A 24,338-nucleotide genomic window follows, 5' to 3' on the forward strand; every position below is an offset into this window, starting at 1 on the left:
ATACCCAGAAGGGGAATAGCTGGATTGAACAGGACCTGTAGTCCTCGTTTTTTGAGGACTGTCCACACTGATTTCCACAGTGGTTGCACCTGTCTGCATTCCCACCAACACTGGAGAAGGGTTCCCTTTTCCCCACAGCCCCTCCAGCATTTGTTATTATTTGATTTCTTGATAACAGCCATTCTTTCTGGGGTGGGGTGCAATCTCAGTGTTGTTTTAACTTGCATCTCTCAAATGAGCAGTGATGTTGAACATTTTTGCACCTATTTATTTGCTGTTGGTATTTCTTCATCTGAGAAGTGTGAATTCACCTCAGATGCCCATTTTTGGATTGAGTCTTTAAATCTGGGAGGACTTTTTATTCCTGATAGTAGTCCTTTGTCTGTGGTACAGCTGGCAAACATTTTTTCCAACACTGTGAGTTGTCTTTTCACCCTGTTGGTGGTTTCTCTTACTGTGCAAAAGCTTTTCAATACAGTGAGATCCACTGATCCACTATCACTTTGTGATAGTTCCTGTGCAATCGGGGTTTTGTTCATGAAGTCTTTGCCTACACCAATGACTTCAAGTGTTTTACCTATTCTATCTTCTAGCAGATTTAACGTTTTTGTTTTAATATTAAGATCTTTGATCTATTCTGATTTTAGCTTAGAGAATGGTGAAACATATGGGTCTAGTTTTAATATTTGGCAGATATAGAGCCAGTTTTCCCAGCATCATTTATTAAAGAGGATATCTTTCTTTCAGTGAAGGTGTTTGGCACCTTTGTCAAAGGTTATGTCTGCAGAGGTTTCTGCATCTTATAATATGTTTCACTGATCTTGGGGTCTGTTTTTTTTCCCAGTACCACACTGTTTTTATCACAGTAGCTTTATAGTATAATTTCAAGTCAGGGATTGTGATGCCCCTGTTTTGTCTTTGTTGCTCAGGATTGCCTTTGCTATTCTAGGTCTCTTCTGGTTCCAAATGGTATTAGGATTGTTTTCTCTAATTTTGTGAGATATGCTATTGGAAGTTTGATTGAGATCGCACTGAATCTGTATAACAGATTTGGAAGTAGCCATTATACTTGTGAGCTTATTGGTTGACCATAGTTTTGTCCCAGAAACCACATCAATTCCTGGTTTTGCTTGAAAATCCCATTAAGAACCAGGATCCCTGCAAGCCACTTGGGATCCCTTCTCTTAGATAGCTTTCTTTCTTCTAGTAAACATTTTTTCTTCTTAACCTCTGTTATTCCTAGAATTCATTCTTCAGTTTTAGAGAACACTAACTTGGAGTACCAGATATCTAGCCGGTTGGGAGTTATACTTCCCGTCCCTTATTATTATTATTATTATTAGGTACCAGGGATCAAACTCAAGACCTCATGTTTGCCAGGCAAGCACTTATTCCACTGAGCTAAATCCCCGGCCCTTTCCTTTCCTTATTTGGAGGTCCTATATAATCCCTATGTCAGAAGGGTATGGTGGGGTAAAGCTACTTAGCTTCTGTGGGCTGCAAAGCAGAGCAGGGGAACAGTGGCAGAGGGGAACAGGTGAGGACTGTGTATAGTACGTAGGGTCACACCTCCATGACCCACGTAGACACATAACCTGGCGTGCACTGTACCGACCTGCAAGGCATTTCTTACGCCAATGAAGTCGACATTAGGATTAACTGCCACATACACTAATATGCTCAGAGAAACATCAGACACAGGAAGAAACTGAATAATCACTTCATGGAAACAAAGAATGGTGGGGGGCAGAGGAGAGTTTTTTCTGCAATTTTTTTTTTGTCTTTTTCCTTTTTATCGGTACCAGGGATCGAACCCACGACTGCCTGCTTGCAAGGCAGGCGCTTATGCCGCTGAGCTAAATCCCCAGCCCCAGTGGAGAGTTTTTTAACGAGTAGAGTTTCAGTTTTGGAAGATGCAAAATCCATAGCAATGTGGAGACTGCATTTTTATATAAACTAGTGGATTTAGTTTTTTCTTTTTCTTTCTTTCTGGTGAAGATCCAACTCAGAAGCTCCCACCAGCTAGGTAAATCGTAACCATTGAACTACACCTTCAACCCCTAGCTTACTATTTCATACCTATATTTGTTAGTAAAAGTGGTACATACTTCTTTTGCCTTGTGCTTATCTGGCTCAGGAATCAAGATTAAACCAATCTTATCAGGAGTGGTGGCACATGCAGGTAACCCGGGCACCCAAGAGGGTGAGGCAAGAGGATCACTTTACCAATTTAGTTAAGGCCAGCCTGGACTACAGTGTGATGCAAGGCCAGCTTGAACTATATGGCGAGACCTTGTCTCCAAAACAAACCAAGCATGGTGACAGACACGAGAGGCTGAGGCAGGAAGATCATGGTGATTGCAAGGCCAGCCTGGGCTACAGAGTGAGTTCAAAGCCAGTCTGAATTGTATAGTGAAACTGTCTCAAAAAGACAAACCAAAGCTGGGTGTGGTAGTGCACACCTGTTACCCTAGCTTTCGGGAGGCTGAGGCAGGAGGGTTGTTGCGAGTTTGAGACCAGCCTGGGTTACAAAGTGAGCTCAAGAGCAGCCTGAACTGAATGGCAAGACCTTGTCTCAGAAGACAGGCCTGGGGGTTTAGCTCAGCAGTGTAAACGTCTACTTGGCAAACACAACGTTGTGAGTTCCAACCCAGCACCAAAAAAAAAAAAAAAAGGGAGGGGAGACAAAGCAAACACCTTAGTTTCATGTTGGTTAGGGTTTGAAAGAGTCTCTCTATGTAGTTCAGACTGGCCTTCAGCTTACATTGCAACCCAGGCTGGTCTCAAACTCACAATAATCTTCCTGACTCAGCCTTTGAATTGTTGGGATTATAGGTATATGCCACCATGCTTGACTGGCTTTCCCTCTTTTTTTCTATTTTCTGAAATAATTTTTAGATAAAACTCCTTTTTTGCTCAAAATTTGTAAAATTTCTGTGTTGTTAAAACCAAAACCAAAACCAAACTGCTCCCCAAAAACTCCAGGAAAAACAAGCACATTTCCCCTTCACCTCAGAAATGCTGTCTCTCTCCCCAGGGTTTCTTGTCTTAAAATAAACCAGCATGAATTCTCGAAGCACTTAGCACCTTGGACTCATGGGAAAGATGATAATCCTTCCCAGTTACGGGGAAGGGATGAAGATGGTGCGGAGGGCCCAGCTGCTCATCTTAGTCTTTTCACTGGGAGCAGAAAACTCCCACAGCTGTTGCTTACGGCAAGTTTCCAGAGGCAGAAAGAAGCCACGTTTGAGCCATCACACTTCCTCATTTCTGTAACTGACACGTCCTGGGTGGGAATTTTTTTTTTTTTTAAACAGAAGATCGAACTCATGACCTTGTGCTTGCCAGGCAATGCTTAGCGGCTAAGCTACAGTCCTGGCCCAGTCTCTCATTTCTGTCACCCATCTATTCTCAAATATTTATTGGGTGTGTCAGGTGAACAATACCACAAAGGGTTTCTTGATCTCTTGAGCTCTGCTCCTTCTTTTGGAGGGTGGAGGGTGGAACCCAGGGCTTCTTAGCATGTGGGCCAAGCTTTACCAGTGACCTACACTCGGACTCCCTCCTTTTGTCTTTTTTCTCTAAATCAATCTCAGCGGGGCAAGGTGGTGGCTTGTAATCCTAGCTCTTGACGGGCCAAGGCAGAAAGATCGTTGCGAGTTCGAGACCAGCCTGGGATACAAAGGCCAGCCTGAACTGCATAGGAAGACTCTTTCAAAATGGCAAATAAAATAAAATTAAACAAAAAATTTTAAAAATCTCAAATTTCTCTCCCTTCCTTACCCTCTCCCCTTCGCCTTCCTTCTTGCATTTTTTGGAAAAAATCCAGCAATGTGAAAGTCACAATTGTACTACATATGCAAAAGAAAAGATGCCAAAGAATACATACAAAATTACTGTAGCTTTAGAATATGGCATTGCGGGGTGAGCTTTTTTTCTTTCCATTTTCCGAACTCCAGGGTTGTTACAACTTTAAATAAATAAAGTGGTGCGCGGTCACGTGGGAGAGCCACAGCCCTAAGTCCCCAAGACTCAATCAAACTCTAGTGACGTCCTTGCCACGCCCACCGAGCCCGCCCAGGCCCCGCCTTCCCGACAGGCTCTTGTCCCAATCCTGAAACGTTCCCAGGCCTCCCACTGCATTGGGCCCACCCACGCTCAAACCGCGGCGCTGAGAACCAATCACCGTCCGCTTTCACGTTCCATCCCTTTTTGGCTTCTGCCCTCAGTCAAAATGGCACCAGCTCGGAAGTTGTCGAGATCCTCGGCATTGCCGAAGTACGTCCGGAAGTTACCGAAGAAGTCCGGAAGCTGCCGAAAGAGAGCAGCGGGGAAGGAGGATGGCGGATATCATCGCAAGACTCCGAGAGGACGGGATCCATAAGCGTGTGATACAGGAGGGCCGGGGAGAACTCCCTGACTTTCAGGATGGAACTAAGGTTCGTGTCTAATCCCTCTTTCCCACCCTGTCCATTGCGGGGAGATGCGCATGCGAGGCGGGAGGAGGCCTTAGGCGAGAGGTTGCGCATGCCCATTGAGTGGCGGCTAGTGACTCTACTGTTCACGTGCAGAGCTCGACGCTGATTGGTTTGGATTTAAGTAAGGGGTGAATTCAGAGGCGTCTGACCTGCCCCCTGGCTTGGCCTTCTTTCTGCATTGGCCTAGGAGGCCGTCAGTCATTTCAATGGGTTGTAGGGTCGTAGTAGGGCTCTGAGCTCGGTACAAGGTGCTGAGATCTGAGTTTCTGGGTGCATGTTCCTCTATAGATGGGAGGGTCTGCCACTGGTTGTTTAGATATGGCTCTGGGACTCACAAAGCCAGAGACAGGGTCCAGAGGTCAGATTTTCCATGCCAAAATTTCCTGGCAGTTTTCCTAGAGCTCTAATATGGTGGCCTGGAATAAATGAGGACCAGAAATTAAAGAGCCACCCACCTTTCTCCTTTGCTTGTCTAGGCCTCCGTCTCCAGTTTCCCCAGTGTCCTCCGTGAGACAGATTTTCATGTTTCTGCGCCTGTAGTTCTTACCCCAGGGTGCAAGTTCTGTGGAGTAGGGAGTTTCTAGGGTCAGCTTCCTACCCAGGAGAGCAGTCACATAGGGCACGCATGCACAGCGAGGGCATGAGCAAAAATCTTGGCTAGTACCAGGGAAGCCAAAACTAAGATCTATCCCGAATGAGTGTCTGTTTCCTAGCCAGCTGTGTGCTGGGTCATGCAAGTAGACCGTGTGGCCTGATGCTGTGAGAGCATAGGGGAGCTGTGTAGCTCTGTTAACCAGCTGTGTAAGAGAGGTCCTCGTGCTGTCCACGGTGATCCACATCTCTAATCCTAGCTACTCAGGCAGTGGAGACAAAAGTATCCCTAGTTCCAGGCTAGGTTGGGCAATTTAGAAATAGCCAGGTGTGATGGCACTGGCCTGTACTCTTAGCACCGGGGAGGCTGAGGCAGTAAGATTGCAGCGAGGTTGAAATCAGCCTGGGATACAAAGTAAGTTCAAGGCCAGCCTGAACTGCATAGTGAAACCCTTACTCAAATAGACCAAATTAAAAAAAAAAAAAGAGAGAGAAGAAAAAAAGAAAAGGGTTTCTGGATATGACGGGGTAGTAGAGCACTTACCTGGTATGTATAGTGTTTGGGTTCAAATCCCTCAGTGCTGTGAAAAACAAAGAGATCTCTAAGAAAAGAGTGTGGTGGATTCCACACTCTAGGCCCCTCTAGGCCTGGCAGAGAGGCATGGGGAGGTGAATTCTGGATGGAACAGAACCAGGAGAGAGCAACATAAAGCAGTCTGTAATCAACAGCACCCCAAAGAACAGAACCAGAGAGTATTAATAAGCCAGTGTCCAGGGCTGGGAATGTAGTCAGTGGTAAAGCATTTTTGCAGCATTTTAAAGGCCCGGGGTTTGATCCCCAGCACCAAACATTACAAACAAAACAAACAAACAACAACAACAACAACAGAAAAAGGCAAACCAGTTGTCAGCATTGACTGGGTTCTCAGTCTGTGAGCGTTGTGCTGTGTGCCTCACAAGTTTATTTCCTTTATTTCCACAAAGCAAGACAGATGGTTGTTGATTCAATTTTACTGATGCAGAAACCAAATTCAGAGGAGCAGCCCGGTAGGGTGCGGCAGTTGAGAGCGTGGGCTCCTCTAACCATATCCTGTTGAGGGTTCAGTCTTCAGTCTGCTCCTCTCCACACTCACTTTGAGATGGTGCCATCTCTTTAGAAAGTCCCGGCCCGGATTATTCCCATACTCACACCTCTGGCCTTTTACCCCTCCTTTAAGCTGGATCTGCAGTGCCCTCATTTCTGTTGGAGTCGCCCCTGGCATGGGTTGGAGACTGCTCTAGTTCACTGTGGTCCAGGCCAAGACGTCGGTCCCCTCACCCTCTTTCCTGGCTCTGTCCTTGTCCCCTACAAATTCTTCTCATCCCAGTTCTGTTCTGCCTGGAGCCATCCAGTAGTTCCCATCTCAGAGTGAAAACCAAAATCCTCACCTTAACTACAGGCCCCACGAGTCTGTCCCTGCTGACCCTTGACCCCATGGTGGTCCTCACTATGCTCAACTTTCCCTGCCACCCTGGCCTTGCTGCCTTTGCACATACCTCACCCTGCTCCACCGCAAAACTTTGCACCATTTTTTGTTTTTGTCTGTTTTTGCTTTGTTTTTTTGAGACAGGATCTCCCTGTGTAGTGTAGGTTGACCTTAAACTCACTATGTAGCCCAGGCTGGCCTTGAACTCATGGCAATCCTCCTGCCTCATCCTCTTGAGTGCTGAGATTACAAATGTGTGCTACTACTCCCAGTTTGGGTCTTTTTGACCTTTTCCCTTATTGCTGTGTCCTGGTGTCTGGCCTAAAGCTGGGGCACATAGTAGGTGCTTAAGAAATACCTGTGGAAGGCATGAGTGGAACTGGACTGCCTGGGCTCTTCTCAAAGCATAGCCACCAGCTAGTCAGGTGACTTGGCCCCTTACTTTCCTCTCTGTGACTTGGTTTTTCACTGGGGTGGGGGTAAAGGCAGGTGTAGGGTCAATATAACCCCAGGTGAGTGCCATCCCTCGTGCCATGTGCAGGTTGAGGTAGACTTGTCCTTGGGTCAACTGGTAGTGTGTGTCTTGCCTAATCTCCGTGTGGCCCACAGGCAACATTTCACTACCGGACGCTGCACAGTGATAATGAGGACACCGTGCTGGATGACAGCCGGGCACGGGGCAAGCCCATGGAGCTCATCATCGGCAAGAAGTTCAAGCTGCCCGTGTGGGAGACCATCGTGTGCACCATGCGCGAGGGGGAGGTTGCCCAGTTCCTTTGTGACACCAAGGTACCCATCCTGTGCCTGTCTGCAGTCTCTGCCCCACCATGCCCTGTTCCCCATTCCCAGGCCCCCCTGCTTGCCTCCCACCATCTCTGTCTGGACCACTGCACCCATCTCTGACTGCTCTCCCAGCATCTCGTCCCATCTCCTTTGGACTGTGATCCAGGGGACTTATTCTCAGACACAGACCTCCGTGGCGCCTGCCCCCCATAGGATGGAGTGCAAACGTGGCTGTTCTCATGACTATTGTCTCGTCCAAATCAACCCTTCACCATGGTCCAGACTCTCCCTGTACCTCAAAGCCAATGCCTGTGTCACCGTCCCCAGGAAGCCCTGCCTGACTGCCAGTGCTTGGCTTCATGTGTCCCCTGGGTCCTCCAGCCCGCATGCACTGCACAGCTAGAAACTGCTCATCTGCTGTCTGGTCCTGAGCTGTACAGGTTAGGGCTCTGGGTTTACCTCTTTTTTTCCCCTTGAGACTAGGTCTCACTGTAATTCAGGCTGCCCTTGAAATCACAGCAATTCTCATGCCTCAGCCTCCTAAGTGCTGGGACTACAGGTGTGCCCCACCATGCCTGGGCTATTTACCTCTTTTTGTTGTTGTTGCTGTTACTGTTTTTTTCTTTTTGGCAACAAAGTTTTGCTGTGCAGTTCAGGGTGGCCTTGAACTCACTGTGTAGTCCAGGTTGGGCTCCATTTCACAGTGGTCTTCCTGCCTCAGTCTCCTTACGGCTGGGATTACAGGCCTGTGCCACCAAGCCTGGCTTCCATTTACCTTTTAATGGTAGATGGAAGTCAGCCCAGAGCCCAGGCAAACTTCAGTCCATATTCTGACAGCAGAGGGCAGTCGGGGACTCTCTACTGTCCCTGCAGATTTTCTGAGTGAAAAGTTGAGAGGCTTGGTCCCCTTCACCCATCTCTCCCAGGGTGCTGCAGTGGCTGCCTTGGGTCGGGATGGGGAGGAAGGGGTGCAGATTGTGGTGAGGAGTCCAGCTTGTAGGAGGGACAGGAGGAGGAGGAAGAGCTAAGAAGTGCCCTGGAAGGATGGGAGACAGGTGGCATGCTGGGCTGTGTGTCCGTGAGGGGTATCCAGGTTGGATAGCCACAGGGTATGGAGAGGCTGGAGACTTTGCCAGGAATGAGGGCAGAGAGGCCAGCAGTGCCCCGAGGAAACAGCCCTCTGGGATTTCAATGGGGTGCTGGCCAGAGCCACTGGCCTTGTTAGATGGTGACGGGGAGTAGGCTGGGCTGACAGCCACTGTGTCCCCTTGCCCACCTGCAGCACGTGGTCCTCTATCCGCTGGTGGCCAAGAGTCTCCGAAACATTGCAGCAGGCAAGGACCCCCTGGAGGGCCAGCGGCACTGCTGTGGCATCGCCCAGATGCATGAGCACAGTTCGCTGGGTCACGCTGACCTGGATGCCCTGCAGCAGAACCCCCAGCCCCTCATCTTCCACATGGAGATGCTGAAGGTGGGTCCCCATGCCTCCCAGACCAGGCCACACGGTCTAGGGTGAGGCCACGCTCCCGCCACCCCACCCTGCCCTGTGAGGTGGGGCTTGTTTTGGGTGGGGTAGAGATGAGAACATTGTGGGGGCCCCTGCTCTTTTTCAGGCCCTGAAGGGCACCACCTCCTGCACACCCTGCTTCCTTCATTCTCTGTTCCTCAGCTGACCATTTCCTTCCGGGCTTTGAAGGCAGTAGAGTTCCTGTGTTCCTCATTTGCTCGAGGACTCTTGCTGAGGAACAGAATCCCTGCCAGGCCGGGGATGTCCACTGTCTTGTTCACTCTTCTGTTCCTTGTACCTGGCATAGTGCTGGGCACAGAGCTGCTGTGTTGATTGGCCAGTGCCTGGTCCTGAAAAGTGACGACTTCTAGCATTCAATGTCTGTAGGTGCTGATGGAGTCTGCAGCTGGGGACCCTTGGGTGCTTGTAGGCTCTCCCTTGATTTGGCTCATGTCCTGGCAGGTGGAGAGCCCAGGCACCTACCAGCAGGACCCATGGGCAATGACGGACGATGAGAAGGCAAAGGCAGTGCCTCTCATCCACCAGGAGGGCAACCGTTTGTACCGTGAGGGGCACGTGAAGGAGGCGGCCGCCAAGTACTACGACGCCATCGCCTGCCTCAAGAACCTGCAGATGAAGGTGGGCTGGGCTGTGGCTGTTGACTGGAAGGTGGTGAGGCTGAGCCCGGGGGCCCAGGTGTCAGTGGCTACCCTGTCCGTATCCCCACGCCCACAGGAGCAGCCTGGGTCCCCTGACTGGATACAGCTGGACCAGCAGATCACTCCACTGCTGCTCAACTACTGCCAGTGCAAGCTCGTGGCCGAGGAGTACTACGAAGTCCTGGACCACTGTTCCTCCATCCTCAACAAATACGACGGTGAGCACTGGGCGCTGGGCTTCCAAACCCCATTCTGAGCTCCTCAGATCCCTGCACCCAGCCAGGGCTGCAGCCCCTTGCACCTATGCAGACTGAGTGGTGCAGCGGGGCAGGGTGGTTTGGCTTCCTTAGGCTGAGGCAGGCTTTCCCTGATGGGCCCATGATGCCAGGAGATGGGGCCAGACAGCTAGCTGGTCCCCCTTCATGCCCTTCTGTGCCTGAGGCCTGGGGGTATCCCACAGACAACGTCAAGGCCTACTTCAAGCGGGGCAAGGCCCACGCTGCTGTGTGGAACACCCAGGAGGCCCAGGCGGACTTCGCTAAGGTGCTGGAGCTGGACCCTGCCTTGGAGCCCATTGTGAACCGTGAGCTGCGAGCCCTGGAGACACGGATCCGGCAGAAGGACCAGGAGGAGAAGGCCCGCTTCCGGGGCATCTTCTCCCACTGATGGCCTCAGCCTCCCTCTGCGCTACCCCACTGCTGTCCTGCCAACCATGTCACCACCGCTATGTCTTGCTTCTCTGTATATAAAGGCCTTATTTATCTCTCTCTTGGTCTGCTGAGCCCATTCATTGAGAGGGCTGGTTATTGTTTGCCATTTACTTGGGTGGCTGGGGAGGCAAAAGATTAGTGTTCTTATCCTAGCACACTACTGGTCAGCTCTGAGGAGCTCTGGGCCTCAGTGTCCCTGACAGAGAAATGGGAGAGTAGTGCTCACTGGTGGGTGCTGGGAAGCCCTAGAGGCCTCTAGTCTTAAGCAGGGATGGTGGTAAAGTTGGGTGGTCTCTAGTATATCCCTTCCTCTCCAGCCTCTGGTTCTTTGGTCTCAGCTTCTAAAAACAGAGGTTTTCTTTGGAGGAGGCAGAGTGAAAAAGAGAAGCCAGGTAGAACCCGCAGATTCAAAAATAGGCTGAGGTGAGAGTCAGTAGGGGCTGGGTTGACTGGGAAGAGCAGAGGCCAGGGCCCCTTGCAGCCTTGACGACTGACCCTGGGAAGGACCTGGCCCCTTTCTGCACTTTACTAGAAGCTGCGCTTGGCCACCCTGTGCAGTCAGGCCGATGAGTAGGCAGTGGGGATGCAGGTGTTTATTTTCAGGGATTTACACAGTGGAAAAGGTGCTAGGTCCTTGCCGCCCCTCCTCCCGTCCCTTGGGGCTGGGTTCCCCCCATGAAAGGAAAGTATCACGGAGGGGCAGATGGATGCAGGGTGTGGGCCTGGGGGGCCAGGACTGGGGCCCAAGATCTAAGCCCCCAGTTTCCCACACGCAGCTACTTGGACTTCTTGAATGTCAATAAATAACTTGGGTCCAGCCACATCTGGGGCTCACTCTTCACTGTCCAACTTGAGGCTGATGCTTCGGGCTTTGCCCCGTGCCAGGGCAGTGGGTGGCGTTCCAGGGCCTTCGCGCTCTGCCTGGCTGGGGCCCCTGGAGCGAAGCAGCTGGCTCTGCTTGCGGAGGAAGTCCACAGGGGCGGCTACACTGTAGCTGCTCTTGGCCAGAGCAGCCCTCGGGGGTCCTGAGGAGGTGTGAGAGTGGGAACCCGCTTCCAGCTGGCCCAGGTGTGCCACGTAACCATCTGACAGGAACTGTGAGTAGAAAGGAGCAGGGAAGAGAGGATGGCCAGCTTGGGGCCCCCACCTTCCCCTCCCCTCACTTCTGTGGCAGGGTGGGTGACAGGGCAATGCCAGCAAATGACAGGCCCAGCCCAGCCTGACCTGGAGTTGTCTCCCAACAGATAGGATCCCCTGGCAGTGAGCCAGGGCACCTTGGCTTTGTTCCTACCTCTGCCCCTCCCTGGGCCTGCCTCATCGGTAAAGTGGAATCTTGGAGGAAAACAGCAGCTAACACTTAGCAAGCGCTCACTTGTACTCAGTCCCAAGCCTGCTGATGTGCCGCAAAGGATTTGACCTTTCCGATAAACAGATGAGGTCAGGGCCAGTACTTGCCATTTATAGATAGGACCCAGAGGATCAGAATATCAAGGCCCAAGCCCAAGGCCATGGTGAGTGGAGCCAGCATGTGAAAGTCTTGTGCTCTGGCCTGGGATATCATGGCTAGTCTGCCTGGAGGCCAGGCAGACCTGGCTACCCACGGCCCCTTTCCCAGGAGCAGCCCAGGTTCCCTGAGGTCGGTGTGGCCTTCTCACAGCTGCCTCTGCTTCAGTCCAGGGTGGTTCTGAGGCCTTAGCCTCCAGCTCCTGTTCCCTGGCAGCGTGCCATTCATCCCGAGGCCCTCACCTGGCATTGGGCTTGCAGCTTCCGCACAGCACGGCCCACAATGTAGGTCTGGCTGGGGGACAGGCCCAGAGCTGCGTAAACAGCCACGTCTTTGGGAGACCCATACCCAGCCACGATATTCAGTTCCACCTGTGGTGAGAGAAGCCAGTTAAAAAGTCCTGAGGAGCTGGATGGGCTGCTGGGATGTGGCTTGTGGACATCCTTAGTTAGGGGGCAGGATTAGCTGGGTGGAGGTGCGGTCATATAGTCACCCCCACTGGGACAGGACCTACTCATCTCCCTTTGGCCCACAAGGACAGCTCCAGTGGCCCAGGTATGCAGCCATGGCATATGGAGGCAATGGAGTGAGACCAGATATGATTCCACTGTCTTGTCTGAGGCAAGGATGGGCAGGACCCTCCCCAGCTGACCTCCTGCATCAGGCTCTGCAGAAACATCGCCTTCTGTCGCAGGGGGTCATGAGTGAGGCCGTCACAGAAGGAGACGACTCCGTGAGGGAAGTTGTGTTGTGACAGCCAGGCCACCACACGATGCTTCTGCATATCGGGCCGGCCTGTTACATACACGATCAGGTAGCCCGCATCCTGCCAGTGCCTGTGCGGAGGGAGTTGGTCAGCTCCATGGGCGCAGTGGGGGTCGGTCATCACTGCCAACAGGGCATATAGGGGCAGCTCCTACCTGACCACATCCACGGCACCTGCGCGCACCTTGGGGTCACTGCCCATGATGGAGACGCTGGCGGTGAAGGAGCCGTCAATGCTGAAAACCACAGCCTCTGTGCCACGGGCCACCACTGTCAAGCAGCACTCTGCATAAGTGTGGTCACCCCTGTGGCTCAAGACACATGACAGCGAGTGAGAGTGGGGCATGGCCAGGCAGAGCGCCGTCCCACAGCGGCCTGGCCTGCCGGCACTCACCTGACTACCATGCGCACCGGGTAGACACCGATGCCCAGCGCGCGCTCCGAGGGCACCGGGAAGGTGAGGCGGCCCGAGCTGTTGGTGACTTCAGTACCGAAGTGGATCCACTTGCCTGAGAGCGGCTGTGTCATGACATAGACGTCCACCTGGAAGGGACAGAGCGTGGGAAGGTCCTGGGGGGGTGTGTGTGCAATTTCCACCCCCTTTCCAGTGGAGGTTAATAGAGGCCAGCCTGAACTCCATGTTGGGAAACCCCTGCCCATCAGGAGCTGTTCTGGGACAGGAGGCAGGGTCAGAATTCCAGGGGCCAGGGCTTCTGAGTCCTGACCTTTTCTCCAGTGAGTGTGACCACGTCCAGGGGCCCGTACATGAAGCGCCCATTCAGCACCTGGGGGCGGCCCTCGCACACCACAGTGTCACTGGCTCGGTGGTTGGAAGTGACATTCTGGCAGGAGGAGACAATATAAGCCTTAGGAGTCCCCCGTGGGAAACATGGGGTTGCTTGAAGGTGACACATGCAGGGTGGGAGAACCTGCCCCACACTGAGGGCGGAGCCAGGAAGGTGGGGAGGCTGCCAGTAGGAGGCGGGAGGGAGGCGCAAGTCTGGGGACTGAATCTGTGATAGGAGGGCAGCTGACAATGAGCCAGGCTGGGGTGAACAAGGCTCAGCCCCGACTTCCTGGGGCGCAGGGGCAAGGTGGAGGAGACCACAGACTCCCAGGGACAGGGCCAAGGCAACGGTGGGTGGGGCACGGGAAAGAGGAAGTAGGCCCAGTACCGTCTTGGCCAGGCTGGGGCTGGGAAACGCAGGTCCGAAGTTGGAGGGGGGTGAGCTTGCAGGCTCCGCAGAACCAGAACCCGCAGCAGCCAACTCCAGAGGGTTGCGGGGGTGGGCTACGTACCCGGATTTTGACCTGCGTACGTTTGCGCTGCCACTTCTCCCTGGGGAAGGCCGGGCTGTAGATGGACGGCTCCTCGTACTCAGCCACCTGTGGCCGCTCCTTCTCTATCACCTGCGTGGGATGCAGGACCAGGCCATGTGAAGGGTGTAGGGGGAGGGCTGGCTGTCCCCTGGTGCGAGACTCCACATCGAATTGCCCACTCCACATTCCCAAGGCCACTCACTTGGCGCAGGATAAAGGCCACCACATCTGCGGACTCCCAGTAGCTGGCGTGGAAGAGGTGGGGCAGCGTCACGGTGGGAAAGGCAGTGAGTGCCTCGGGACAATACAGCGAGTAGTCGATCCGCTTGGTCCCCCACCAGCGCTCCAGAACTGAGTGACCACAGCAGACAGTCAGGGTGGCCTGCTGTCCCATGCCATCTGCTCAACCCATGGGTATACTTCCCTCCCTCTTTTTCACCGGGCCTGATCTTTGTCGTGCCCAGGAGGTAATAGGGGGGAGGCACAGTGCAGATATTGGGCAAAAGGTTTCTTGATGGAATACTTCATCCCACCCCAGCCCCAGCCTGGACTGCCCAGGAGAGCTGCTGGCTGACTCACTCTTAACCACCTCGCTGGTGGTGCTGGGGGCTGCTGGCTGGGCCGAGGACTCCGGGCCTAACTCACTGCCCTTCCAGAAGGTGCCGCTGGATGAAGTGGGCGTGGAGGGCACCATCATCTCCAGCTCTTCTAGAAAGAGGCCTGAATGCGTCTGTAGAGTGTCAGCTGTGGGAAGAGGGTACTCTCAGAGCAGGGTGGGCCAGGCAGCCCCTCCACCTCTGCCAGTTCCCCTGCCAACTTTGGATCTTGGCTGAAGCTACACTGTCCTGCATCTGGGGTCAAGAGGTGTGTGTGTGCGTGTGTGTAGGGGGCATCATCTTCACTTAGCTTACTCAGTAGCCACCTACATTCCTGCCACAGTGCCTGTGAAATTGTCCCATGAAGCCAGTGGGGACCCAACTGCATGAAGATGAGCACATGCCATGTCCTCAGGCATTCATGAAGCCACAATGCACTTCTACACATGGATGCAGCAGCCACTGTGCTAAATGCTGGCTGCTCTCAGATACCAATGAGCCAGCACCCCTCTGCTTCCTCTCTTTAGGTTAGTTACTGCCACCCCCCGCCCCCAACTTGTGGCATGGAAAGTCCTGGAGACTGAAACCCTCCCAGTGCAGAGGGCTCCTTGGTCCTGGGAGTGGTAAAGGAGAGACTGTCAGGAGGTGAGAACTACCCATGACTTCTACTACCTCCTCCCTCCTTGGTGGTGTCTTCCCTTCCTCTTTTGTCCTGATTACAGCATACCCAGAAGGAGGGAAGAGCCATCTCCCAGGGGGAACTTCTGGTAGCGGGGCACAGCCAGGGGAGCAATGGCCTGGAACTTGGGGGCCAACAGGGGCTCCAGGCGGGAGGCGCAGGGGTCGGCTGCGTGGAAGAGATTGTAGATCTGCTCACAGGCTGGGCGCATCTGGGCCACTGGGTACCCAAAGACAGAGAAGATGGGGAGGGGTTTGAGCTGGAAGCAGAGGGTGTGGATAGAGCACCCTGACTCCCTGTGACCCTGAGCCACTCTTCTCAGACTGTACTTGGGGAAGTCACAAGGGTCCTGCTTAAAGTGACATAGGTCTCTTGGCTAAGCAGAGATCAGGCCTTTCAATTGGCTGCTGTGCTTAAGAATGGCGTTTCCTGAGCCTGTAGAACCCCTTCTCTTGGAGAGCATCTCCTGGCTGTGATGTTCCTTCCAGAGAACTTTGGGAAACAGTCTTGACAAGCCCCTTTTTCTTCTCCTTCCTCTTCTCTAGCCGGACCATTAAACTCGCACAGTGGGAAATGGCAATAATAATGCCATGGTCATAGGGGAGATCAAAAGCCCAAAGGAGACAGGGCAGGGGCAGGGGCAGACTCCCACCCAAGGGCTTACCCTCCAAGGCAGGCATCACAGTTTTGCGCAGAGCCAGCACCAGGCCCAAGGGGGAGCCAAAGAGGAAGAAGCCAGAGACCTTGAAGTCGAGGCGGGCTGTGTTGGTGGGGCCATCGAGAGCTTCAGCACTGGCAGCAGGTGGGCAGGAGGCCGTGCTTGCCCGCCGGGGCTCCCCCGAGGAGGTGGTTGCAGGCCCCAGCTGCAGGCTGCGGCAGAGGGGGCTTCTCAGTGCTGTTGCCTCTGAAGTCTAGCCTGTGTCCAGGGCAGGGGTGAAGGGATAAGGACATCACCTGTTCTGGGAGCCCTCAGGCTCAGGATTGGCCAGGTCACTGGGGGTGCGCTGTGCAGGCAGGGCTGAGGGTTCTGGGCTGGCTCGTCCCAGTGCCTCTACCCCATCTGCCAGTGGGTCCCGCACTGGGCCAGCTTCTGGGGAGAGCAGCTCATTGTTCTACATGGGACAGAGGACAGAACCAGTTTAGGCCTGAGCGCATCTGATTTCTACTTAACTTAGAAGCAAGGACAGAGGCTGGGGTTGGGAAGGCAGAGGATACTTGAACTTAAGAGGCAGCTGGGGACCCGCCTGCACACAGAGAGGTAATATGCCCAGGGCAGAGACCTAGAGATGGAGAGAGACAACCCCCCTCCTGAGGAGGCTGGTTTGGCCACACTGACCATGCTCCCACGGCGGCTGCTGCCCCGACTCCCTGTGCCTGTGTTGGCACTGTGGCAGAGCGCATCAAAGCCCAGGATGCCACCAACGCCGTCTCCAATCAGCACTACCTGCATGAGAGGGTGGGCACCATTGAGAGGACTTGTGACCACTGAGACTGGGCCATAGCTGGCACTGCAGTGGACAGCTTGCTTCCCGGGAACATGCCTGACCCCCGACCTGCCCACAGAAGCCAGTGCCTTCCGATGAGCGCAGAAAGGCTGCGTAGGCCTGGTTGGTGCGGGAGATGACAGTGGCCACAGCGCCTTGGTAGCGGGAGGATGAAGTGGCCAGCAGTGGCAGGGCAGCCAGTGGAATATGATCCTGGGAGCGGGACAGGCTATCGCCATCGTGGCTGTAGGGGCTCAGGCTGTAGAAAGAAGGTGTGTGGAGGGTAGGTAAGGGGACTCCAGCCCCAACACTACCACCCAAGTCCCAGTGGGCTACCACCAAGCTCTGGGCAGCACCTGTCCTGTGTGGGATATTTGATCTAAGAGGCATCTGAGACATTCATTGATCAGAAACAGGTCCAGTCATGACCAGGATGACCTAGGTGTTCTGCTCCCTTTCCCTTCATGGTACCTCCCTTGTCCTAGGAGCCCTCAAGTAGCTGTCTGCACCTTGGGGACCCTGTGTGTCCCCTGCCCTTTCACCCCTGGTCAATACTTGGAGACAAGGGCATAGGCGGCAGCGCAGATGGGTGGGCAGGGCACGACTCGAAGCGCCACATGGCCCAGGGCCTCAGGGAAGTGGACTCGGGTGACTGCCTCGAAGGCTGAGCTCAGTGTCTGCACATCCGCCTGCTTGGAGTTGGCGTCTCCAGGCCCAGAGTCCAGGATGTTGCCGCTGTGCAGGATGAGGAAGAGGGCGTGGACTGGGCATGCCTCAGCCCCAAGCTCCCCGGCTCCATCTGGGCCCTGTTGGGGGAGTGAGGTGCCTGGGTGTCAGAGCAGTGGCAGGGCCAGCATGCAGGTGAAACTTCCACCCGGAGCTGACCATACCCACCTCTGAGTCCCTGGGTGCTCGAACCCCATCTTCATTGCCTTTAGTGGCCTCGATTCCAGGGTCTGTAGGGCAGACAAAAGCCGGTGAGAGGGGCCAGGGGACCACTGGTAACCCCTCACCTGGTGCTTTAGTGCCTGTGGCCCCCAACCCCATCTTCCTCTCTCCTGAGTCTGCCAGACCATTTTAGATTCTAGGCTTTTCCTTATGCCAGCCCTGCTTTTGGTTGGGGATGCTTCTCTCTAATGCCTGTTCACCCTAACTTTTAATCCTCCTCCATCCAATATGATAGCCACTAGCCATGTGTGGCTATTTGCAATTAAATGAATCAAAGTATAATACGAGAAGAAAATGCAGTTTCTCAGTCACACTGATCCTATTTCTTTCCTTCTCTTTTTTTTACACTGGTCTTATTTCAACTGCTTACAGCCATGTGTGGCTGGCAGCTACCATAAGGAGACGTGCAGACCTAGATCATTTCCATCATCACAGACACTTCTGTTGGACAGTGCTGTTCTATGCCTTCAAAACCCACTCCAGGCATCAGCCGCACTGTGAAGTCTTTCAGGATCCCAGTGACAATTCCTCCATTGTGCTGTCTGAGCCTTGTCTGCACTCTAATCATCTGTCCCTCCACCCATTAGCCATTCGCTATGCATCTGAATATTAATGAGTACCCGCTCTGGACTGACATTTACCTTAGGAATGAGCTGTTCTGAGCCCCTGCTACAGATGGGGTGATAGTAGCCGGTGTCCTGATTTGTTTGTTTGTTTGTTGGTGTCCTGATTTGTTTGTTTGTTTGTTACCTGGAACACCCTCTGCCTCAATTGGGGAGGCAAAGGCGTCAATGAAGTCATTGGAATTCCACTTGGTCATCTCCTTGGGGAAGACCTCGTCACTGTCCCAGAAGCCTTCTGAGGGGAGAGTGGGCTGCATCAAGGAATGGGAGGTGCTGTTGAGGGACACCCATCCTCCATCAGGGCTTTGGTACTGACCGTGGGCATCAAAAAACTCCTCCTCGGAGCTGTTCTCGGAGTCTCTGGCGATGTTCTGCATGCGCCACTCAGACAGGCTCTGGGGAGACACGCCCCCTGCAGGGCCAGCAGCCCTCAGCTTGGGAGCCCAACCTGAGGTGAATGGTGCCCTCCCACCATGGTGCCTGTGCCCCAGCCTCACCTCCGTGTTGGGATGAGTAAGAGGAACGGGAGGATGAGGACCACTGTTTCCCAAAGCTGGCATCAGGTGAGGCATCAGGGCCAGGCGGGGCCTCAGGCCCATCAGGGGTGCTGATGTTGTTGGCCCCAGGCCGGGCCTCAGTGCTGGGTTTTCCAGGGAGCTGGGCCTCTGGTCCCTCACTGCCTGTATTGCACTTGGCCATGCGCTGGGCCAGCATGCGGGCAGTTTCCTCCTCTAGTGCCCGGATGTCAGCCATGCTCAGCTCTGTCCATTCATCCTGCCAGCACCAGGCCTGGCGGTGGGCCCGCAGCATCACCCGTCGTAGACCTGTAGGTGGCCAGGAATCAGAACTCCCTGCCACCCCATTTCCCTGCCACTGCAGCCACATGTGCAGCCTTGGAGGTTGGGTAGTAACTCCTTTGGGCATAGCACCCACCAAAGGCCACAAAGTAGGGCAGGGCCAGTGCTCTCCAAGGGACAGAAGTGAAACTGGAGTGGTCTTCCTGCCGCCCCACCCCTGCCCACTGCTCCATCTACCCTTCTGCACTCTCTGCCTGAGCACCTAGCCCACCCCTCCACTCCAGCCGTTGGGACCAGTGCTTGTTGTCGCTTGCTTTCAGCTGGCTTCCTGCTGACTTCTGAGGAGCTAATGGTTAATTAGGGTGTTAACAGTTAATGAAATTGTCAGTGGTTAATAAAGGTGTTAATAGTTAATGGAAGTGTTGGCACTCCATGAAGGCTGCAGTGAAAGATGAGACCCATTTGGGGATATTTTCATTTTAAGCAGAGGAAAAAAGAAACTCTTAAATATCTAGGAAACAAAATGCTAACAGTTGAATTATAAATTTCTGGAAGAAAATATATCAGTATCCCAATAGTAGTTAAACGTAGGTGATTTTAATTTTCTCATTTTTAAATTTTAATTTTCTCACATATGCTCTACTATGCTTCTCAGTTGGCATGCAGGAGTCCATATCACACTCTAAAACTAAATTTCCACATCTGTATAATGGGAATAACAAAAGCCCTTGCCTTTCTGAGGTGTTTCGGGAGGTGTGAAGACCTTGCATGGAAAGTGATTGACAAAGGATGCTATGATCACTCAACATTAGCTCTTACTGTCAGGCCCAACCTCTTTCTCATTTACAGAAGGGAAAATGAAGATGCCAAGATGGACAATGGCTTGCTGGCAGAACCAGGCTGCTGGACTCCCCACCCAGGCATGTCCTCCTATGTGCAGGTGGCTCACTTCCAGAGCTGGGAGGGAAGGCAAGGCTGAGGTGCAGGAGTTGTGCAGGGGGAGGTTTGAAGAGGTACAGAACAGGCCTCCCGGATGCCAGAGTCAGAGGCTGGGACTCTGGGAGCTGGGAATGGGCAGGGAGCACCCTAGAGAGAGTGACATCAGAGTCATAGCTCCTTACCCTGCGTTTCTTGGCATGTTGCCTGTGAGGGCTGGTAACCCTCCTGAGGTTCTCTAAATCTTGCCTAACTCACAGAGTGATGGAGAATCTTAATGGGAGCAGCAGCATCTTTAAATGTCAGAGGCAGCCTGCACTTGAGACTATCTTGCCAGCTTTTTACCCTCTTCTTTCTGGAACTTCAAGGCAGGATCCCCTGACCCTCAACCAAGCTGTTATCCCCTGCTCCCAAATGGAAATGATGGCTTCTTTGTCCCCAGCAGAGGGGAGCATCCCTCACTGCGAACATGGGCCCTGATAGATGGTGGGTAAGGACCTGCCTCAGCTGGGTGCTCACCGACATCGTGGATGAATTGTTCAATCTTGGCCTGCATGCCCCAGTAGCGGAACTCAACCTTGCACAGCTTATAGGCACACATGAGGGGTCCTGTCTGGGCAGCGGTCCGGGCCCAGTCATCAGCCAGTGGACCTCGACCTGTCTTGACAGAGTGGTACAGCCGGGGATCCTCTTCTGCTTTGTACTCGCCTGGGGCCACTGCATCCCGCACGATGTCGATGGTGTCTGAGGGGTTCCAGCAGCAAGCACTGAGCCATGCCAGCCCCTTCGACCCTATCCCCTCCCCAGGGACTGGGATGGACCCTAGTAGCTCCAGTCTCACCCAGGATGCGCTGTCTCCTTTCAGCCCCACTCAGGTTGAACACATTTGGCTGCTGCCCCCCATCGGGCAGGTAATAAGTTTCTATCTCAATGGAAAATTTCTCCACGAAGGGGCAGGTGTACCTGGGCAAAGGGCAGGGGTGAAAGTCACTACTGTGCCCACCAGGGGTACTCTCATGGCCCCAGGACTGTGCCTTCTTCACCCACTCACCGGGTTCTTGTATAGGGATAAGCATTCCAGGATTCCTCTTCTACCTGCAGGGCAGCCTTAGGCAGCAGTGCCCGGAACCAGCCTGGGATGTGGGAGCCCACGTGGTACACCTTGTGCGTGTACTGCCCGCTGCCTCCAGGCCCATCGGTGTATGGCCGGTTGGCCAGGATCTCCACACCACTGCCCTCACCACTAGACTCTTCCCGGCTCTTTTTCTGCAGCCCAAATCAGGACAAAACAGAATGGGGAGTTCAACCAAGCTCAGCTCCTGAGGTCCCCAGCTTGGGTCTGGTCCCCTGCACAGCCTTTTCAACTCCCTGCCATCCAACCTAGGCCCTTGCAGCAATCTGGGATCAGGATCAGGGCATTGCCCAGTTCCCCATGGGGTTCCACAACCCAGAACTCATTTCGGTCATCCGAGTATTTGTAGAATATCTGCTCCATTTCAGGCATTGTTTGGGATACATTAATAGGGATCTGTTGGTGAACATAACAAAGATCTCTGGCTGTACATTATTAGAGATGGAGGGAGACAGAAAACAGGAAAAGGGAATTATAGGGTATGTTAGACAGTGATAAATGTGGGAAAAAGAAAACAGGAGTGATCAGGAGTTGGGGACTGTAATGTTGATGTCATGGGAGCCCTCACCTAGAAGACAACATCAGCATGACTGGAACATGACTAGAAGAAGCGAAGGAGGGCACCCCGTTCCATGAGGTGGGGGAAAGTGTTACCAGCAGGGAGAAAGCCAGTACAAACCTCAAAGGTAGGAGCAGGCTGTGTTCAAAGAGAGGCAAAGAGGCCAGGATGGCTGGAAAAAGGGCCTCTACCTCTTAGAGGACTAGTTCCTCTCCTCTCTGGGACCCCAATCCCAGCTACTGCCACACCCCTTAAAACCCTGGAGCCCATACTTGACCACTCAACCCCCTGAGAGTATTCCAGCTCTCTTGCTTCCTCGGGCTGATTGGGAGAGTCCTGGGGAGCAGAGCTGGAACAGACCCCTGAGAGCCTGCATCGACCCTCCACATCCTGAGAGCTTGCCCTTCTCATAGCCCAAGCCTAGGTCCCCTCCCTCACAACCTGGTCCCTGCCTGCCCTGTCCCTGTCAGAGTTTTGGATTCAAATTCTCATCCTGCCTCCCTGATCCCCTGGGGCTGCCAAGACCCTGCATCTTCTCTAGACACCCTTCCTGCCTTCTTTCCCACCTACCCCCCCCCTCACGGGCTTCTTGCCCTTTCCTCAGGGGATTACAGATTCCGAGGAGGATTAAAGGAGATCATACAGAGCTCTGGGCCCCATCGGGCTGGGCCTGGGCATTTTGGCGGGGGGAAGCACCCCTTGGCCCTTCTGCCCCTTTTCCAAAGCCCTTAAGCTCCTTGGCCCCACTCCTGCTCCGGCCTCTGACAAGCAGCCTCTCTCTTCCACTCTGGGCCCTGAACCCGGATCTGCACTGGCAGGGACAGAGCTGAGCGAAACCCCTGGTCCCAGGCGCGGTGCACTGCTCCCAATAGCCCGCTTTGAAGAACCCCAGTCTCACGCCTCACCGCTCTCACCTGGATCATGTAGAGTTGGGCCACCTGGTACTCATCCAGGCTCATGGGCAGCAGGATGTGGTACTCCTTGATGAGCATCCTGAAGGCGCTCGGGCTGGCCACTCGCGGCCTCCGCTCCGCCTGGCGCAGGGCACGGCGCGGGCGTCAGTGCGGGGCGGTGGCGCGCGGCCCCAAGCCCTGTGCGCGGGCCGAAGGGTTCCGATTGTGGGATCCCATACGCGAGTCCGCCACCGGGGAGGCAAAGGCGAGCCCAGCGCTGTAGCTGAGCTCTGAGCCCCGGAGCCGCAGCGAGGCTGAACGCTGACCTCTTTTCCACGCAGCCCCCGCCCGCCGCCCGTCGCCATGGCAACCGCGCGCTGACGCGGGCCCCCCAGTGCGCGGGCCGCGGGGCCAGCTTAGCATCTCCACCTCGGTTGCATCCTGAGCCCCCTTGAAGCAGCATCCCGTGGAACCGCGCCCCCAGGAGACCCGGGGACCTCCTTCCACCGTCCATCCCTTGGGACCCGCCCCTTTCATCCCTTCCCAGAGTTGGCGAGTCATGGAGTCACCCACTCTTGAATGTCCACCAAGAGCCTCTTACACGGGATGTCTCACCACGGAGCGGAGCGGTCCCGTGCATTTGTATCAGTTGCTCCCCACCCCTAGCACCCGAATTTACCTTCCTGGACCAAATAACCCGTCCGCCCCCAGACCTGCCTTCCGCTAGTCAGCAGCCAAGTCCTCGACTTCTCAACATCCTTCCTGGACTCCCGGCCCCCTCGACTCTCCACTGGTCTATGCAGCCAACCCACCATCCTTCCTCGGGTTGACCCCCTCCACAGGCTGGGGCAAGAGTGGTCCATAGGTGTCCGCCCTGGGAGACCCGCTTCGCCAACCTGCGCCCAGGCGGGTGTCACAGTTCCGCTGCAGACACCCCTTCCACCCTCGCCTGGCACCCAGCGGAGCAGGCGAGAGGCCCCACTGTCCCCACTTCCCTCTGCTCCTGCGCGCCCCAGTCCCCGCCGTACTCTTGGCCCGCTCGCCGGCCGACGTCCTCACTCACCTCTAGCTGGTGGCGTGCGCACCTCACCCGGTCAGGGCAGCGGCGGCCGGCCGGCGAGTCGGAGCCCGGCGCGCCCGCAACCCGGGCCTTGAGTTCCAGCAGGGGCCGGACCCTTTGAAGGCGCAGCGCTGGCCCATGGCCCCGACCTTTTTCCCGGTCGCTGGCGGCGCCCCTGCCGTCCCTCCCCGCAGCGTCACCGCGGCCGCCCCGCCCCCTTCCTGGGCCCTGCGGGGTCCCGGCGGCCCCGCCCGCGGTGGCAGTGGCGGGCAGGTCCCCGCCTTCCTTCCCCAACGCTGCCGGCGAAGAGGCCGCTCCCCAGATGCCGGCGCCCCGTTCTCTCTGTGCTGTCTGGGGCTTCTGGATTCTTGGTTCCTATTTCCACCCCAGTTCAGCCCTCCCTCCTGGTGCAGCGAAGGGGTGGAGTCTGGTCCGGCTGGGTGTCAGGGTCACAGGCCGTCCGCCCCAGGGCCTCACCCTCGGAATCCCCTACAGGGGAACCTAGGCTAGGGAGAATGCTTTCCTCACCAAGTCTAGGCAGTGGGAGACTCTGACTTGCCTGCACCAAGGAACTCCTTGAAGTTCCAAGGCCCTGTGCCTTCGGGTCACTATACAACTCGAGGCAGGGCCTTTTGGGGCCTAACCCAAGGACTGCCCCACCTACGGCTGCCCCACCACCCTAGGCTAAACGGGACCACGCCCAGTCTGCTGGAAGGTGCAGGCAACATCTGGGCAGGCCCGTGCTCCGACTCCAACCTCGGTGGCCAAAGTGCTAGGGGGAGGGAAGCATCATACCGCCTCTCTGAGGAGTCAGAGGCCGGTGTACTCCGAGCCCATTCAGACTTGTT

At 54.7% G+C, this 24,338-nt stretch overlaps 2 protein-coding genes and 1 long non-coding RNA gene across 7 annotated transcripts; 1 reads left to right on the forward strand and 2 right to left on the reverse strand.

Moving 5' to 3' along the window:
- Window positions 1-685: 685 nt before the first annotated feature.
- LOC134470898 (uncharacterized) lies at window positions 686-5,549 on the reverse strand. Its single transcript, XR_010040104.1, has 2 exons — window positions 4,934-5,549; window positions 686-4,311 (listed from the first exon to the last, which is right to left on the reverse strand). It is a non-coding gene; the product is annotated as an uncharacterized LOC134470898 (long non-coding RNA).
- Window positions 4,251-10,251, forward strand: Aip (aryl hydrocarbon receptor interacting protein). 2 transcript variants are annotated; one of them, XM_003468298.5, is made up of 6 exons: window positions 4,251-4,439; window positions 7,145-7,324; window positions 8,601-8,789; window positions 9,288-9,464; window positions 9,561-9,702; window positions 9,945-10,251. In XM_003468298.5, the coding sequence occupies exons 1-6, from the start codon at window positions 4,341-4,343 to the stop codon at window positions 10,148-10,150; spliced, it is 993 nt and encodes a 330-aa protein (XP_003468346.1). In that variant the 5' UTR covers window positions 4,251-4,340; the 3' UTR covers window positions 10,151-10,251. The 2 variants fall into 2 exon arrangements, with proteins under 2 accessions (XP_003468346.1, XP_063083693.1); XM_063227623.1 differs by having other exon boundaries at window positions 9,926-10,208.
- A 521-nt stretch (window positions 10,252-10,772) lies between these two features.
- Window positions 10,773-24,099, reverse strand: Pitpnm1 (phosphatidylinositol transfer protein membrane associated 1). Of its 4 annotated transcripts, none has more exons than XM_005003027.4 (24): window positions 23,494-24,099; window positions 22,452-22,571; window positions 20,898-21,112; window positions 20,688-20,809; window positions 20,366-20,590; window positions 18,611-18,937; window positions 18,430-18,525; window positions 18,241-18,348; window positions 17,437-17,498; window positions 17,098-17,348; window positions 16,612-16,801; window positions 16,395-16,502; window positions 16,013-16,170; window positions 15,723-15,928; window positions 15,107-15,277; window positions 14,363-14,527; window positions 13,986-14,134; window positions 13,763-13,873; window positions 13,189-13,305; window positions 12,858-13,006; window positions 12,619-12,768; window positions 12,351-12,534; window positions 11,941-12,069; window positions 10,773-11,289 (listed from the first exon to the last, which is right to left on the reverse strand). In XM_005003027.4, the coding sequence occupies exons 2-24, from the start codon at window positions 22,527-22,529 to the stop codon at window positions 11,026-11,028; spliced, it is 3,735 nt and encodes a 1,244-aa protein (XP_005003084.1). In that variant the 5' UTR covers window positions 22,530-22,571; window positions 23,494-24,099; the 3' UTR covers window positions 10,773-11,025. The 4 variants fall into 4 exon arrangements, with proteins under 4 accessions (XP_005003084.1, XP_063083668.1, XP_003468347.2 ...); XM_063227598.1 differs by having other exon boundaries at window positions 22,452-22,628; XM_003468299.5 differs by lacking the exon at window positions 23,494-24,099 and having other exon boundaries at window positions 18,241-18,345; window positions 22,452-22,784.
- Window positions 24,100-24,338: the final 239 nt, after the last annotated feature.

This window comes from Cavia porcellus, unplaced genomic scaffold, assembly GCF_034190915.1.
Source record: "Cavia porcellus strain 051 isolate PalLab524CR breed Dunkin Hartley unplaced genomic scaffold, mCavPor4.1 scaffold_17, whole genome shotgun sequence".
NCBI lineage: Eukaryota > Metazoa > Chordata > Mammalia > Rodentia > Caviidae > Cavia > Cavia porcellus.

Coding starts and splice junctions, on each gene's coding strand:
- Aip (XM_003468298.5), top strand. CDS start 4,341: ATGGCGGATATCATCGCAAGACTCCGAGAGGACGGGATCCATAAGCGT. Junction 7,325..8,600: donor AGTTCCTTTGTGACACCAAG/GTACCCATCCTG, acceptor GCCCACCTGCAG/CACGTGGTCCTCTATCCGCT. Junction 9,703..9,944: donor CATCCTCAACAAATACGACG/GTGAGCACTGGG, acceptor GGTATCCCACAG/ACAACGTCAAGGCCTACTTC.
- Pitpnm1 (XM_005003027.4), bottom strand. CDS start 22,529: ATGCTCATCAAGGAGTACCACATCCTGCTGCCCATGAGCCTGGATGAG. Junction 21,113..22,451: donor CCCAACTCTACATGATCCAG/GTGAGAGCGGTG, acceptor TTTGGGCTGCAG/AAAAAGAGCCGGGAAGAGTC. Junction 20,591..20,687: donor AAGGAGACAGCGCATCCTGG/GTGAGACTGGAG, acceptor GGAACCCCTCAG/ACACCATCGACATCGTGCGG.